Raw genomic sequence first — 18337 nt, forward strand, 5'->3', positions numbered from 1 at the left:
CACAATTTCGTATGGAAAACAAAACAAGCAAAGTGAAATGAAAGTGTAGACAGGGTGGAACCAGGGATGTTGCCCAGAGCTCAGAAATTCCAGACATAGCAGAGGATAAAGAGTTTCAGACCTGGGAGCACAGCTTGACAGAATGGGGTTCAAAGGTTAATGCAAGGGCTAGACTCAGTTAACAACCTTCCTCACTCCTTTGATCATGCATCCCATCAGTAAAATATGTTTGACCATGCACCTCCCAATGGATATCTGTTTACTCTAACTAATCGACATGAACTACCACACTAATACATTCTGCACATTCTATAACAGTGCTACTCCAAGTGTGGTCTGCAACCAGGGCCCGTCAACAAGCTATTAGTTACCATCTGTGGCAAAAGCGGTACAGAAATCATGAGGAAGTGTCTAATAAGTTGATAGTTATTGTATATCTATTGGATCTAGTAACAACAAAATTGTAACTAGTAGTTTGTATATTTTTGTCTTTTTATTTTTCTAGTAATTACTTTTTATTTTATTTTTGGAAATTATCAGTTCATGTTGGATTGGAAATAGGAACTGATTCTTAGCCGCAAACAGGTTGAAAAAATAAGACCAGAAAATAAATATAAATGAAAGTTCTTATACTATCCACTTGCTACCTCACACATCTTCGGTGGGGGGATGAGGGTGGGAACTTACTTGATTTTGGAATCAGTTTTAAAGTACAAAGGGTTAGTTTTGATATAGAAAGAAGGACACGTCTGCCCTCATCAGAATAAATCATCAACAAAGTTGGGGTGAAGAACCTGTAAAGAGAAGAACACGTGCGTACCGCACCTCCCCTGGCAACACACAGGGCTTGCTTTTAAAGAGGAAGCGAAGCTCTGGCAAGACTCAGAATGTATAATGGAGTCTATTCCAGAGACAATTTTATTTTGAATCTCAATCCTATACCATCTGAATGTTTCCATGTAAATGTGACTGGGCACTATAGCAGGAAGGATTTCTAACCAGCTGGGTCCACAAGCAGCAATGTGTTTGGCAAACCCATTTGATGGCTGGTGTCGATGCTTCAGACGTACCTGGTTGAGCTCCTCGTCATTGGCAACAGCCAGCAGGATGTGTCTTGGGGCTATCCGGGCCTTCTTGTTGTCCCTTGCTGCATTCCCAGCCAATTCTAGAATTTCCGCTGAAATTTCAAGGGAAGGTTAATAGGCAATCATAGAATGGGGTCTGAGCTTTCCAAAGCTTTTCTTTGGAAATGGTCTTTGAGTTTGATCACTTTTATTCATTTGCGATTTCTATGTCTGGGCCTGGAAAGAAATCCAGAAAACTGAAAAGTACTCAGGTCACAGACATGTAAGATATTTTAGCAAGACCTGATATATGATCCTGTGGCCAAGTCCTCTAGCTGTCCCTTGACATTAATTCTCCCCCATCTTTCTTAGCAGAGAGACCTCTGGTTTTTTGCTGAGCCCATAATCACAGGCATGAAGACAGTATTCCGCAACCTCCCTTGTTGATAAAAGTGGTCATGTGACTAAGATCTGGCCAGTGAGAGGCGAGCAGTTGTGTTGTATGGCACTTCTGGGAAGTATCCGTCAATGAAAGGACAGTGCTCTTCTTCCCTCTTTACTGGCAGACTGAGGACACGATGGCTGGAATTTGAGCAGCCACCTTTGTCCAAGAGTAAGAAGCTGTGGATGACAGAGCAACAAGATAGAAGGAACCAGAATCTCTCATGACTGTGGAGCCTCCTTGTCTTCTATAGACTTCTTTTGTATGAAAGAAAAACAAACTCTTTTGTTTAAGCCACATTCAGCAGAAGTTAACCCTTATTAAAACATAACCCTAATATAAAACCCGAGTTTCTTTCAGTGTGCAGCCATTTCTGAGGAGAGCTGAGACCCCTTTCAGAATCTCCTTCATCTTCACTTGATGCCCCTGGTCCCTTATGTCCTAAAGGAAAGTGGATAGAAAGAACTGATTTATACTCAGGGGGTGAGGAACTGCTTAACCTAAACGGTGAATTCCTAACAGGAATTCCTGCGAGACCTGAGAAGGGAGGTTTGTTGGGCCCCAGGGGTTTTTCACATATCCCTCAGGACCTAAACATGGCTCTGACTTTAGCAAACATATCATTTGATAAATGTGAAAACATTTAAAGAAAAGAATATTCCTAAAAGTATTTCACATACTATCAAAATTTTGGAGTCAAAAAAAATTTTTTTTTAATCCATAGAATTGGTTTATACTCCTGAATGCTTTCTCCTTCCATCTTTGTTTTATTTATTTTTTTTATTCCTTCTCAATTTTAGAAGAATGTTTTGCTAAATCAAATTTGTCTGCCTTCAAAAGTATGAATGAGCCTGTAAAAAAATTCCTTCCCTAGAAAGAATTCCTTCCCTAGAGAAAGAGGGAAAGTGCCAATGTGTTATATGTGGGGGTGGGGGGAATTGTATGTGTATGAATGTGTTGTATGTATCTATGTGTGCAGGTGTGTGTGTACATGTGTGTGTTGAGGGGATTTGCTGGTACAATGGCATATATACTAAGCCCTAAAATTAACAGACAATTTCTCATGAGTCTATACAATCAACCTAACTTCAAATAAAACAACACATGCAATTGCCATCATTCATAAAATCTATGGCAATAAAATAAAAACTTGGCATAAATATGCCATATTAACTAAGCAAATGTGATTAACAAAAAATTAGAATAAAATAAGCATTAGAGTTAAATATTTATATGGCATTTCCATAATGAAAAGTGCTAAATCACTGCAAATTCATTCTCACAACATCTTTTCCAGGTTATTAAGCAAGGAATATGGTGTTTACCAACAATTCATTTACACAGTCACGGCGTTTTCTGAATCAAAGATTGAGGCACTGTAGTTTGAAAAATATGAGCAGGCTTGTTGGGACTGGGACACAAGAGCATTTGAAATGAATGCCATATTAGATATCTGGTTTGCTGCCTTCAGATTGTTGCCCAACTTTTCTTTCTTTTAAAAAGGTTACCCAATGGGGCTTCCCTGGTGGCTCAGTGGTAAAGAATCTTTCTGCCAATGCAGGAGACTCTGGTTCGAACCCTGGTCAGGGAAGATCCCACATGCCGCGGAGCAATTAAGCCTGTGCGCCACAACTCTTAAGCCTGGGCTCTAGAGCCCGAGAACCACAACTATTGAGCTCATGTGCTACAGTTACTAAAGCTCGAGTGCCCTAGAGCCTGTGCTCCAAAACAAGAGAAGCTACCACAATGAGAAGCCCGTGCACTGCAAAGAAGAGTAGTTCCTGCTTGCCGCAACTAGAGAAAAGCCCACTCAGAAGACTCAGCACAGACCAAAAATCAATCAGTCAATCAAATTATACAAAAGGGAACCCATCAAAAGAGGTGTCATTGTAAAGTCTTCACAAATAGGCTTGTGTTATGATTCTAGGCTGAAATGTATAGCATCCCACTAAGCACAATTAAAAGGACTTTCCTATACCTGCTGATTCTAGGAGTCCCAAACCTGGGAGGAAGGAGAACTCCACTCACCCCTTTGTCCACATGGGTGGAAATGGGCCTCTGAGTTTTAAGCTTCTGAAAAGGTGAATTTCATTTAGCATCATGAACCATAACTGTTCTGCCTCTGTCACCAGCATTTAGAGGAAGCCGTTAAGCATCCTCTCCAGGGTTCATCAAATTAACCATCAGTATGAGAGGCAGGGCTAATGGGAAGCTTGCAGCCCATGCTTCCAGCCTTCAGGAAGCCCCTAAAGGTCAGGCTATTTTCAGCTTGACAGACAGATGCAAAGACTGGATTCTCAAAGGGAAAATCTGCCTTCGTCGCACACAGCCGCAGGAAGAGGCTAAAGGCAGCAATTTGTCAGGAGGCGCAATGCAGGCCCACAGGTGAGGCTGGCCCATGTGCAGCTGGGCTCTTGGACTAATTCTTCTGAAATAACTTATAAGAAGGAAAAGCTTGATTGTGTGCGCAACTGCAAAAGCAGAGGTAGAACTTTTTCTCTTTAAAGAGAGAAAAAAACTTAAGAATACACAGCAGAAAATCTAGACCTAGAAGTTCTTTTCTCTGTTGGATGTTTAGCCTAAACATTCCTTGGGCTAGATTTCACCATTTAAATGTCTGAAATAACATTAATCATTACTAATATTTTCAAATGTTGTTATGACAAATATATTCATGTCAACTATAAAAGTTTGCTACACTCCTGAGTGATTTTATTGATCTTGGGCACACAAGTATCCTTGTGTGAACTGGCAATCAATAGGAAAACTGAATTTATATGGCACCCAATGTTTCACTGCAAATTTTGTGGGAAGATCATAATTTGTTAAGTGGTGGAGACTTCCACGGAAGTCTGGAAATTTCTACAGCAAACCTCTCACTTCTCAAAAGTCACACTTCCAGTCACAGTAACCATCTGGAATACAACTGAGTACCTGATAGTAAAAAGAATGTTTTCTGTAGCCATAAAGGATGCAAGAAAGCTCATCATGCACATTATTCTTGGAAGAGCCCGTGTCCTTTCATTCTGTACACAATCTAAACCAACAGTGGACAGCTCAGCTCACAGGAGATGAGAAATACCACATTCATCTGAGACAGAGGTATCTCTTTCCCGCGCCTCTGCACGTTTGTCCACCTGCCCACTAGGTGGCGGTGTCCCTGGACTGGGGCTGAGTGCTCTGCTCAGCTCAGGCTGCGCAGCCTTCTGGAGAAACCTCATTCAGTCCCAGAGCCTGCTTCCATCCTCCGTTCCATGTCACCAGATCCGTACCTCCAGCCCTGCCATGATGCCACCTGGGTGTTCTGCAGGTAAATCAAACTCACCACATCCCCAAATCTAAATCATTCCCAGAAACAGGCTCTTCCTATCACCCCTGGACTGGCAGTTCCATCCACACACAGACCTGGAGTCATTCTCCATCCATACCTCTCCTTCGCCCTCTCTTCACTTGGCCTCATCAGTCTTACACACCTTTCCCCCTCTTCTCCAAACTTATTGCCATTACCTGAATTAAAGCTCTCTTCTCCAGCCCAGATAATTGTAGTGGCTGCCTAAGTGGTTCCCCTGTCGCCAGTTTTGTCTTCCTCTAGACCCATGCCCAGAGAAGGCAATGGCATCCCACTCCAGTACTCTTGCCTGGAAAATCCCATGGACGGAGGAGCCTGGTAGGCTGCGGTCCATGGGGTCACTAAGAGTCGGACATGACTGAGTCACTTCACTTTCACTTCTCACTTTCATGAGCATTGGGGAAGGAAATGGCAACCCACTTCAGTGTTCTTGCTTGGAGAATCCCAGGGATGGCGGAGCCTGGTGGGCTGCAGTCTATGGGGTAGCACAGAGTCAGACACGACTGAAGCAACTTAGCAGCAGCAGCAGAAGACCCATGCCAAAAAGACCAGCACTGGCCGATGGCATCTTTGTGCAAATTGTTAGAAAAATATGCCCCTTCCTCAAGAACCTTGACTTCCCTGATTTTGTTAGGAAAAGACGTTTTGCTGCCATCTGCTGGAAATGTTCATAATAAGTTACAGTTCTTTGAGATCTGTGATGTGAATGCTACTACCTTAAATGCATATCCTTGTGCAGTGTACAACCTGCACAACCACAGGTGTGATCCTGGCTGCCAAAGCGATCTTTTCAAAACCCAAATGTAAAAACTAAAAAATCAATAGATTAAAAAAAATATTTGGTGTTAAATTAGTTCAGTTCAGTTCAGTCACTCAGTTGTGTCCGACTCTTTGCGACCCCATGGACTGCAGCACGCCAGACTTTCCTGTCCATCACCAACTCCCGGAGCTTGCACAAACTCATGTACATTGAGTCAGTGATGCCATTCAACCATTTCATCCTCTGTCATCCCCTTCTCCTGCTGCCTTCAGTCTTTTCCATTATCAGGGTCTTTTCTAATGAGTCAGTTCTTCGTATCAGGTGGCCAAAATATTGGAGCTTCAGCTTCAGCATCAGTCCTTCCAATGAATATTCAAGACTGATTTCCTTTAGGATTGACTGGTTGGATCTCCTTGCAGTCCAGGAACTCTCAAGAGTCTTCTCCAACACCACAGTTTAAAAGCATCCATTCTCTGATGCTCAGCTTTCTTTATAGTCCAACTCACATCCATACGGGAGAAGGAAATAGCAACCCACTCCAGTTTTCTTGCCTGGAGAATCCTGTGGACAGAGGAGCCTGGTGGGCTGCTGTCCATAGGGTTGCACAGAGTCGGACATGACTGAAGTGACTTAGCAGCAGCAGCACATCCATACATGACTACTGGAAAAACCATAGCTTTGACTAGATGGACCTTTGTTGGCAAAGTAATGTCTCTCCTTTTTACTAAGCTGTCTAGGTTGGTCATAGCTTTTCTTCCAAGGAGCAAGCATCTTTTAATTTCATGGCTGCAGTTACCATCTGCAGGGATTTGGGAGCCCAAGAAAATAAAGTCTGTCACTGTTTCCATTGTTTTCCCATCTATTTGCCATGAAGTGATGGGACCAGATGCCATGATCTTCATTTTTTGAATGTTGAGTTTTAAGCCAGCGGTTTCACTCTCCTCTTTCACTTTCATCAAGAGACTCTTTAGTCCTTCGCTTTCTGCCATAAGGGTGGTGTCATCTGTGTATCTGAGGTTATTGATATTTCTCCTAGCAATCTTGATTCCAGCTTGTGTTTCATCCAGCCCGGCATTTCGCATGATGTACTCTGCATATAAGTTAAATAAGCAGGGTGACAATATACAGCCTTGACGTACTCCTTTCCCAATTTGGAACCAGTCCGTTGTTCCATGTCTGGTTCTAACTGTTGCTTCTTGACCTGCATACAGATTTCTCAGGAGGCAGGTCAGGTGGTCTGGTTTTCCCATCTCTTGAAGAATTTTCCACAGTTTATTGTGATCCACACAGTCAAAGGCTTTGGCATAGTCAATAAAGAAGAAATAGATGTTTTTCTGGAACTCTCTTGCTTTTTCGATGATCCAACGGATGTTGGCAATTTGATCTCTGGTTCCTCTGCCTTTTCTAAATCCAGCTTGAACATATGGAAGTTCTCAGTTCATGTACTGTTGAAGCTTGACTTGGAGAATTTTGAGCATGACTTTGCTAGCATGTGAATGAGTGCAATCATGCGGTAGTTTGAACATTCTTTGGCATTGCCTTTCTTTGGGATTGGGTTGAAAACTGACCTTTTCCAGTCCTGTGGCCACTGCTGAGTTTTCCAAATTTTCTGGCATACTGAGCACTTTAACAGCATCATTGTTTAGGATTTGAAATAGCTCAACTGTGATTCCATCACCTCCACTAGCTTTGTTCATAGTGATGCTTCCTAAGGCCCACTTGACTTCGCATTCCAGTATGTCTGGCTCTAGGTGAATGATCACACCATTGTGGTTATCTGGGTCACTAAGATCTTTTTTGTATAGTTCTTCCATGTATCCGTAATACCTTTTGCTTCTGTTAGGTCCATACCGTTTCTGTCCTTTATTGTGCCCATCTTTGCATGAAATGTTCCCTTGGTATCTCTCATTTTCTTGAAGAGATCTCTAGTCTTTCCCATTCTATTGTTATCCTCTATTTCTTTGCATTGATCACTGAGGAAGGCTTTCTTATCTCTCCTGCTATGAATTAAATTTACCCATTGGTGTTAAATGGAGAGACCCAATTGTCTGGAAATGATGTGTAAATGATAGGTTTCTTGGTTACATGAAGATTTCATGAAGTGCTCTCAAATTCAGCCTTGGTTTTTTTTTCTTTGTCCATGCTGAGTGGCATGTGGGAACTTAGTTCTCCAATCAGGGATCGAACCTGTGCTCTCTGCAGTGGAAGCATGAACTTGTAACTACTGAACCGCCAGGGAAGTCAGTCAACCCTGTTTTAAGGCCTATTTGTCCAGTCAATTAAAAATATATTACAGAACATTTTCTCACCATAAAATGATTATAAATTACTCATTCTCAGTATCTTAGATTTACATGGTAACTATTGCTGATGGATACAAAATTCTTTTTCAGAATTTGGGCTTGTGTTTTCAGTCCATTTCCCTCACTTACATAAGAGATGTAAACTGGGCTAGCATTTACAGATTGATAAACTTAACTATGAATGTGATGTCCATTCTCGGAGGCTGGTGGATGTTTCTGGTGGAAGGGACTTTCTAGATGAGCAGTCCAACATGTACTCGTTGCCGGAGTGTGCAACCTCCCCCATAGGTTGGGACCAGAAATGGCGTATGGCTCTAAAGTCATAATGATGTGTGAACCTGGGGTCGGCCAGGCAGCCAGTCCAGTGAAATCGGGCAAGGCCAACTACTATTTCTCCCCAAGCGCCTGAAAATTTGTGCAACCTTTTCTTTTGGCTAAGTAGCACCCACTCTTTTGTTTTTTTCCATTTGGTGTAGATTTTATTTTTATTTGTTAAATATTTAAATTTTTAATAGATTTTATTAAATTGGGGGATCTGCTCCAGGAAAAATTAAAATGGACTTTAAAATATGGATAATTTCTTGGTATAGTTTTACTTAATAGAAAGAATGGTTCATGAATTTCAAAGGTTTGTGAAATGTGACTTTGCATTTTTACATGCTATTTTAAAAAATTTTATTTATTTTTAATTGGAGGATAATTGCTTTACAATGTTATGTTAGTTTTTGCCATACATCAACATGAATCAGTCACAGGTATACAGATCCCTTCCCTCGTGAACCTCCCTGCCACCCAACCCCCCCCCCCCATCTAGGTTATCACAGAGCACCAGGCTGAGTTCCCTGTGCTAACAGCAACTTCCCATTAACTACCTATTTTACACATGGTAATGTATATATGTCAGTGCTCCTCTCTCAGTTCACCCCACCCTCTCCTTCCCTTGCTGTGTCCAAAGTCTGTTCTCTAGGTCTGTGTCTCTATTCCTGCCCTGCAAATAGGTTCATCAGCACCTTTTTCTAGATTCCATATATATGTGTTAATATACAATATTTGTTTTTCTCTTTCTGACTTACTTCACTCTGTATAACAGGCTCTGGGTTCATCTGCCTCACTAGAACTGACTCAAATTTGTTCCTTTTTATGGCCAAGTAATATTCCATCGTATATATGTACCACAACTTCTATATCCATTTATCTGTCGATGGACATCTAGCTTGCTTCCATGTCCTGGCTATTGTAAATAGTACTGCAATGAACACTGGGGTACATGTGAATTTTTCAATTATAGTTTTTCCAGGGTATATGCCCAGTAGTGGGATTGCTGGGTCATATGGTAGTTTTATTACTAGTTTTTTAAGTATCTTCATACTGTTCTTCATAGTGGCTGTATCAGTTTACATTCCCACCAATTTACATGCTATTTTTAAAACCCTTTTCTTTTTCTTTAAAAAAATTTTTTTATTGAAGTATAGTTGATTTACAATGTTGTGTTAATTACTGCTGTACAGCAAAGTGACTCAGTTATACATACATATATGTACATTCTTTTGTGTGTGTGTGTTCACTTACTTTAATAACACTACATTTGCCATGTTATCACCACGGAATGTAAATTCAAGTTAGATAAGAGAATTCACAAGTACAGCAAAACATTCTGTGATATACTAAAGTTTGTATAATGTCTGACCAAACCAGCTTGCTCATCAATCACTTCCATTACAGGTATTTTATTTAGTTGATGATTCTTTTGGAGAAAATAAACATACTGCATACATTTACACATTTAAAAAGTGTTTTTCATTTACCTTTGCATTAGCACTTAAAATACACATTTGTTTCAAAATAACAGTTAAAGTTATTCTAATATAACAGCAGCAAAATATAATTCTGCAATTACAAAAGAGCTAAAAGGGATCTACAATTTAAGTTATTCTCATGTTTACAACTACAATTCTAAAATAAATACTATTTCAAAGTGGCTCTGTCACCAGCTTTTTAGTTTTGGTTCAAACACACACACAGACTTGCAGGGAGGTTTATAATGTTGCATTCCATGCACTGTTCTGAAAGGGTTCCTCAAGAGCTAACTCGCCCTGAAAATAGTACTCAGTCCACAAGGCAGTCAGGAAGTTAAATTAACTGGGGTAAATAGGATTCCTGCATTACATCAAAAGCATATGATATTCTGCAGCAACTGGGAGCATTTTCAGGATGGGCATGTTGTCCTCTTTAGAACTAATCCCAACAGAAGGGTTTAAGGAGGTGGACACGTACCGCTATCAAGTGTGTTTAAAAGGGACATGTTTCTTTTGTGCTGATCTGACTCCCCCGAATGACCCAGCTAGTGAGCTAGTCACCGGTAACTTGGTCACCAGGCAAATCAAGCCTGCAAGAAAGGAAGCCAGTATTCAAATTACCATGTTCTTGTCTGACCCACACAGTTTATTTTCAATATAAACATATGACCTCAATATGAGATGTCTAACTAAAGCAAGCACCACCAACGAGACCAAGACGGCATCTCCTCTTCTAAGGTTTAGGTTTTGCCCAGAATTCTTCATACAGGGAATAGCCCATACCAAGAGTCATTGCTCCCACAACAAAGCCTTGGGCTGCCACATGCATGTGGATCAGGTAAGCAGACATTTTAGTGTTTCCCCTGCTTTTCAATCTATATAATCCATATGCAACAACTGCTGCAAAACCTGCCATTCCAATGGGGACAAATGGTGCCTCGCTAGCTTTTAGGGTAAGTTTAGATTCATCAAGATCTTCTTCATCAAATGAAGAAAGAGAAACATCTGTGTCACTTGACATAGTGATTGAAGAATCTTCAGACAACTACAAGACGTTTCAGGTTGCTACCGGCTTCTTGTACATTCTTTTTCATATTCTTTTCCATTACGGATATTGAAGGGCCCCAGTACGCCACCTCCTGCCTTCAATGCCTTCCCCTGGAATGAGTGTGCAAAATGTGCACATTCTCACGTGGCCCTCAAAGCTCTGTCCCCTGTCCCCCCATCTCATCTCTCACCCTTTCCATTCCCCAGCTCTGCTCCACATACACAGAAATGCCGCTAGGTCCTGCAAGGGGCCATATACTTCCTTTAAACTTCGATCTTCCCTCTCATTTCTCCCCAACCTGACAATCAACCCATCTGAGTCTATCCAGCTCCTACTAATTATTCACCATGGCTGCCCATCAGCATCTTTGGGGAAATTTAAAAAAAAATTCTGATGCCCAGAATTGTCCCAGAATCTTTGGCAGTAAGATCCAGGCATCAGGATTTTAAATCAGTTTGTTAAAAACCCAGGATTGAGAACCTGATTTAGGTCTTTACAGCCCTTGCTTGATATTAGGCAGCCTCCCCCTGCTTTCCAAAGCTTCTCTAGCTTCCCTGCCCACAGGCATGTCATCTTATTGTGTTGTTTTGTGTTTTTGTATTTTTAGCTGCACTAGGTTTTAGTTGCGGTATGAGGGATCTTTCGTTGAGGCATGTGGGATCTAGTTCCCTGACTAGGAATTGAACTTGAGCCCTCTGCACTGGGAGTGTAGAGTCTTAACCACTGGACCACGAGAGAAGTCCCTTTTTTGTTGTGTTTAATGTTCGTTGGCCCTGCTAGACCGTAAACCCAGGACCACATCTGTCTGTTTTCCTTTGTATTTTCAAGGCCTGATCCAAAGGAGAAACTCAGTCAATATTGTCATGAATGTTGAAGGTCATTTCAAGGATGAAGGGAGACTTTTACACTTTTAACTCCTTTCCCTAAACAAAGTCAATTCATGCCCCCCTCCCAAACAAAACAAAACAAAACAATAGCTAACAGAAATCCTCCTTTTACTTATTCACCAATGGCCTGCAGTAATGATTCATTCCTTTGGCTTAAACTCCTTGCCTCATTAAAATGCAATACAGCCCCCAAATAAACCACCTTTATGGAATTAGTCATTACACTTTACCCTGAATGATTTCATCAGCTCTTCTTAGAAGAGAAAGGAGAAGGATAAGCATTTATTGAGTGCATCCTATGCACCAGACATTTTACATACATTGTGGCTCATTAATAGAGTTAAATGAGCTTAACTCTGAAAATACCCAAAGATCAGAGAGGTCAAGGAATTAGTCCAAGGTAATGGAGCTGGTAAATTGAGAAACCAGATTTAAACTGACATCTAAACCCCTGCTCTCAACTCCAGCCTGAGTTTGGAGAGGAGGAAAAAGCACAAAAGGAAGGGATGGAAAGGACACAGAGAAGCCAGAAGACCCGCTTCATCTTTTCCATTTGACCCAGGACAGCTGCAGGCTGGCCCTGGGAAGAAGTGTTATTGGAAACACCATCCTTCCGGGTGCTCCTCCTCCTGTCTCTCACACTTCATGTCCAACCTGTCAGGAGATCCTGTTGACTCTGCCTTTAAAATACCTCAGTACTCTGATCCCTCCTCAGAAGCTTCACCGGCCACTCCCCAGCCTCGCATCTCTAACCTGGATCTCGGCAACTAACCAACTTCCTTCCATTTTCCCTGCTTCAGCTTGTGTCCCTCTGCCTGCAAGGTCAGATTCCTCCACCTCTGCTCAAACCCTTCATGACAAGTTCTTCTTCCCCGACCAGCCACTGTCCCTCGGGCCTCCTGTACCCTTCAAGCCCCTCCCTCAGCCCCAGCCTTCTGTCCCCACTGCTGCTTCTTGGACACTCCCAGCACCTGCTTCCCTCTGCCCTGAGGGCCCACCCCACATGCCCCTTCCTGGCCTCTTTCAGGTGCCAGCCCCTCAGTGGGCCTCCCTTCAGCTCCCAGCTTCCTGGAACAGTCTCACTCCTTTCCTGCTTTATTCATCCCAGAGCACGTATCACCACCTGATAGAGCACATACACTTCACTCATTTGTCGACCATTTCTCTCTCCAGAATGCACCCTGCTCCAAGGCAGGGACTCCTGTCTGTCTTGGTCTCTGCTGTATCCTCAGCATGTAGAACCACACCTGGCATATAGTAGGTGCTCAATAAATGTCTGTTGAGTGAATGAAGGACTATGGGAAAATGGGTGATGTTCTCCTTTGAGAGACACCATCAGTCTTCACGGATGTGCTGTCTCAAAGTCCGGTGTGACATTCAGGCTATAATATGCATTGCTATGGGGTATTGTGGCTGTAAGCCAAAATAAATGAAAAATCATATAAACAGCCCAATGCTATTACCAGGAAAAAGTCTAAGGACTTACTGTGTGCACTGACAGGTAGAGGCTTGGCAAATATTTGTTGAATAAGTGGAGAGGAAAACATAAGCTCTCTCATCAAACACATGTGAACCAAAGAAGAGAGTCACTGGTGATTGAAAAGGCCAAATTTTGTTCTATTACACACAGCTTAGGCTTTGGCTAAGTGGAGGCATAGGATGTACTAATTATTTTGATTATACAAACATTGTAATGGGGCAGTGTATTGAAGTAGAAAATGCATGGCTTGGGATTGAAGACCCTCAGGGAACCCTGGCTCCCTGATTGGAGGCTATGGCATCTCTGGGTTACTCAAGGTCTTCCCACATCAGTGGGTGATATGGACCTGGTAGGCTGTTTTAAAGCTTCAGTTATCACTTCCAAAGTCCCTCCTCTCCGAGGAGGAGATTTTTTTCCTATCAAATTCCTGGGTCCCACTCCAGACCCAGTGAATCAGACCCTGGGGGGTGTGGGCTGTGCAGCCAGGAACCTGCATTTTAAACAAGCATTCATGCTGCTGAAAGATTGGCTAAAATCTTACTCCTCTGAGTGGTCCCTGGACCAGCAGTATCAGCATCACTGTAGCGTGTTAGAAATGCAGTCTCAGGCCTTATACCTGACCTTGCCCACAAGATTCCCAGAGTGATCCCCACTTTGAAAAGCACTGCTGTATCACACTTGATTGATTTGCCTTTCAGATCCCTCCTGCCCTTCTCTCCAACCTCCTAAAGGATCCTCCCAAAAAACTTCTAGCTCAGGAATCAGCGTTTCATTTCACGAGAAGATAAAGACTCAAGACGCCAAGATCTGCCTGATGGAAGCTCCAGGGGGAGGAGGTTTCACGGGTGGATCACAGCAAACCTCCTGCCAGTAAGTGCTGCTTAGTGAGTGATAGGGGACCAAGAGGGCAGAACAGGACTGAGTAGATAAAGAGAAGGAAGAGGCTGTTCTTGAAGGAGAAGCAGGAGGGAAAGAGGGACCTGGGGACAGAAGCTGGGTCATGTTGCCGCTGCAGGGAGCTTGGCTTCCCGGGTAGACAGTTTGGGGAGGTTTGTTCTGTTACCCCATGGACTTAATCAGGATTTAACCCTGGTATCTGGAGAATTTGTTAACCTTGGGCAAAGTCGGGGATATTGCTGCTTATGGCTAAAATGATCTCTCAAGGAACTAATCACAGTTCTTCATACGTATTTTTATACTTATATATTTTATATATGTATATATGCTTGATACTGTGAAGTTTGGTTTCTGTTTAAGACATAAAAGAGCCACAACAAAAAAGCTAAATATAAAGTCCTCAGATAGATACAGAACACACACAACAAAAATGGCATCTTTCAGTAAAAAAAAAAAAATTTTAGCAACCAATACAGGAAACTATTTCCAATATATCTGTAGACAGAGGACCACCTCTGTAATGGAGAGTAAAATTAAAATATTGTTGGGTTTATAGAACCAACTGAAGATGCTTTCAATGCCGGGGTCAACATTATTTATGGACATTGAATCCATTATTTATGGACATTGAGTTCAGTACAGCAGGAGAACTGACGTTTAGTGAGGAGCCTGAAGTAAAAATGAAAAACTCTCCTACAAAATGAATAGCAAGCCCCTATCTTCCCTGTAGTTTGTCTTCTGCGGGAACCTAGAAATTTACGTATTACATTTGTATATAGCAAGACACACCTCTTGGGGTGGTCTAGAAAAGTCCCTTTGTTTCTCTTCCTTTCATGTTGATCCTCTGTCTTCTTCCCTAAAGCCTGCTGCTGCTGCTGCTAAGTTGCTTCAGGAGTCAGTTTTAGTCAATCAGGCAAGCCGAAACCCCAATACCGCCACAGTGACCCTGAGACAGCCACAGGGCGAACCAAGGCTCCCCTGCCCAGCCTGGGTGTGGGGGTCGGAGGTAGGGGGTCGAGTTACCTGGGATGGGTTACCTGCCCTGCGTGTTCACATTACCTGCCAGGTACTCGATGACTGCGGCCATGTAGACGGGAGCACCCACGCTGATCCGGTACTTGAACGTCCCTTTCTTGAGGTACCGCATCAACCTGCCCACAGGGAAGATGACTCCGGCCCTGGCTGAACGCGACAGCTTGGACATTTTCTTCTTCCCGCTCCGGCCTGACATCTTGCCTTAGTTTCCCTCTCAGCTTGCTTTACACGGTGGCCTCCGGGCACTGACTCAATGCTGGAAAGGAAAGATGGCAGAGTGAGGAAGGGCGACTGGCCGACAGCTTGAGAACCATGGTGCGGCCCTAGAACACTGCGACCCACCTGATAGCCCCGGGGAGGTAGCTGAGACCTGGCTGCCACTTCAGGGTGCTGCAGATGGGGAGCTGGGTGTCGGCATGCCCACCCACAAACAACTCCCCATCCCACCCAGCCAGCCCAGCCTCCGTAGGAGAGGGCAAAGAAACTCAGGAGAGGGACACCCGTTGGTCCTGCGGTCGGTCTCCAAAGAAATCCACTTCATCATCTCCAGAACCTGTGAACTGGCTACTCAAGCATGTACCTGCTGATACTTTTTAAGTTGACCTGTCTTTATACTCGGAAATGTCTTTTCATAGTAGGCTTCCCTGGTGACTCAGATGGTAAAGAATCTGTCTGCAATGCAGGAGACCTGTGTTCTATCCCTGGGTTGGGAAGATCCCCTGGAAAAGGAAATGGCAACCCACTCCAGTATTCTTGCCTGAAGAATTCCATGGACAGGGAAGCCTAGCCGGCTACAGTCCATGGGGTCACAAAGAGGCGGACACGACTGAGCGACTATCACTCACTCACTCATGTGGCCAAAGACACTTTGGAGATGTGATTAAGTGGGAGAGGTTATCCCGGATTATCTGGGTGGGTCTAATGGAATTGCAAGAGTCTCTCTAAGAAGGGAGGGAGATGAGAGGAGTGACAGGGTGACAGCAGGAAATGGATTCTCCCTTCAGAGCATCCCGAAGGGACCAGCCCTGCTGACACCTTTATTTTAGCCCAGTGGGAATGATTTTGGGACTCCCCTGGTGGTCCACTGGATAAGAATCCGCCTGTCAATGCAGGGGCTAGAGGTTCACTCCCTGGTCTGGGAAGATACCACATGCAGAGGAGCAACCAAGCCCATGCGCCACAACTACTGAGCCCACGTGCCTAGAACTAGTGCTCCGAAACCTGAGAGGCCACGGCAATGAGAAGCCAGCTCACTCAAACTACAGAGTAGCCCCTGCTCACCGCAACTAGAGAAAGCCCAGGTGCAGCAATGCAGCCCCAGAGTAGCCAAAGAAATAATAAAATTAATTAAGTTTAAAAAAGAAAATGATTTTGGACTTCTGACTTCTAGAACTGTAACAGAATAAATTTGTATTGTTCAAAGCCACTAAACTTGGGGGATGACTTGTTACAGCAGCAACAAGCAAACCAATATGGTTCCTCTTTGCCCTGATTTGCTTCTGCCTCTTGTTAATAAATAGTACAAAGTTAATATGGCCATGCCTATTGTAATGGTTAGCTTTGACCCACAACTCAGAGCTGATGTGCACCTTTTACATGGAAACACTTTTCTAAATTCTCTAGTAATGTAGCATCCTTGTAAACAGAAACATGCCAGAAGAGGCAGTTTTATTGAATATGCTAATGCAGAGTAACATAGCAAATGAAAAACCATAATGCAACTCAGACTCTTGCTCTTTGGAATGGGGAACCAAGGGTGATTGGGGGAGGAACTTCAGAATCAGCACAAAGAGGTGACTTCAGTACAATGCATGGAGAGATACGTATATGATTCATTGTTATTTCAGGAAGCTATCTTTAGTGCAAAGATGAAAAATAATTATATACTTCTGAAGAAGCCTTTGTAAGGCTAAAACTAATTCAGAGAATTGTAATAGAGCTTAACTTGTTGGTGGAGAGAGTATTATAACCAAAAAAAGGAATATAAGCTAGAATAAGTAAAAGCAAATTACAAACAGGAAGGACCAAAAAGAAAAGGAAACAAAAGTTTTCTAGGAAAAATGTTAGTGAATCAAACCTCTCTGGCCCAAGGGCAACATTGTTTTCAATGGCGTCTTCTTTGGAGATGGAAAATAGGTCAAAAATGAATTAAAATTGGTTCTACCTGTTGAGGCAACACAAATTTTGGCTCGGTAGGTTTGCCAACAGCCAAGATATCAATGAAAGACAAAAAAAATGATAGAAGAAAGCGCTAGATAAATAAACTCATGGCTAATATGAAATATACAGAAGTGGGATTTATTTAATCCAGATGGAACATTGAACATGGAGTTCAATTTTCTAAAGTATCCGATTACTCTGTATGACTGAGGATTTTTATGTTAAAACTATGGAATTAGCAACAAACTCCATTCTCAACAGCCTTTTATCTCAGAGGTAAATGATGTAAGTTAGAGGCAATTTTACTACACACTTTACATACATTCTTTTTGGCTGTTCTTATGTACTTACTGCACTCCTATTTTATATGTCATTTTGCCACCGAGAGATGTAGGTATTCATCAAAGTTAAGTACGAGAAAGATGAGCAAATGGCCTAAGAACATTATCTCTTTCCCAGTAAGGCACAAGGATAAGACAGCATCACTGGTTTTAGAACTTCCACATTTCTGTGCGTTTGCTGCAAACTCTCACAAATCCACTTACAGCTGTCCTCTCTGTGACGGAAAAAGTAGCTGCATATTAGGATTATGACCATCAATTCATATTAAAGAAACTTAGGTCAGGCATTAGTAAGTATGAAGTACCTACTGATCAGCACTGTCCTGGGGGACAGGGAACACTCCAAACAATGTTAAACAGTCGCTGTTCTCGGGGACTGCTTTGTGGCACATGCTGGCTAGCCACTGGTGACATTCAGAATGGGGGTGGCCCCTGGTGCAGTGGCAAGAGCCCAGGATCAGGCAGGAGTCCCTGGGTGTGGTCCCACTTCTTCATGACCAGCTATGGGAGCTCTCTGTGTCATTCGTGTGGGCCTCCTCGGTAAAACAGGGAGGTGACTAATTGATCCTGAAGGTCCCTCTGATCTTAAACATTCCAATCTTGGGAAATGCACTTTCCAGTGGCTCTGGAAAAGAAGCTCAGTCTCTTTAAGATATGAGTTCTGAAGAGTTAAAAGCCTGTGCAGGGCATAAAGATGTGTTAGTGTTGGTAACTCCACTAAACCAATTATGTGCTTTTTCCACATAAGTTGGGGGAGGGGGAGGATTAGTAGGTC

At 42.8% G+C, this 18337-nt stretch overlaps 1 protein-coding gene and 1 pseudogene across 2 annotated transcripts in view; both read right to left on the reverse strand.

Moving 5' to 3' along the window:
* Positions 1–18337, reverse strand: part of MACROH2A2 (macroH2A.2 histone) — a 52576-nt gene that overhangs the window by 15857 nt on the left and 18382 nt on the right. For both annotated transcript variants that reach the window (XM_081573898.1, XM_081573899.1), the window contains exons 2-3: positions 15086–15317; positions 1071–1177 (exon numbers count right to left, since the gene is read on the reverse strand). In XM_081573898.1, the coding sequence (XP_081430024.1) occupies positions 1071–1177; positions 15086–15257 (279 nt within the window). In that variant the 5' untranslated portion in view covers positions 15258–15317. The remainder of the gene's footprint in view (positions 1–1070; positions 1178–15085; positions 15318–18337) is intronic.
* Positions 10448–10735, reverse strand: LOC145526695 (HIG1 domain family member 1A, mitochondrial pseudogene; annotated as a pseudogene).

The sequence above is a fragment of the Giraffa tippelskirchi genome, chromosome 2, assembly GCF_054371585.1.
Source record: "Giraffa tippelskirchi isolate mGirTip1 chromosome 2, T2T-mGirTip1v1.2.pri, whole genome shotgun sequence".
In the NCBI taxonomy this organism is placed as follows: Eukaryota; Metazoa; Chordata; class Mammalia; order Artiodactyla; family Giraffidae; genus Giraffa; species Giraffa tippelskirchi.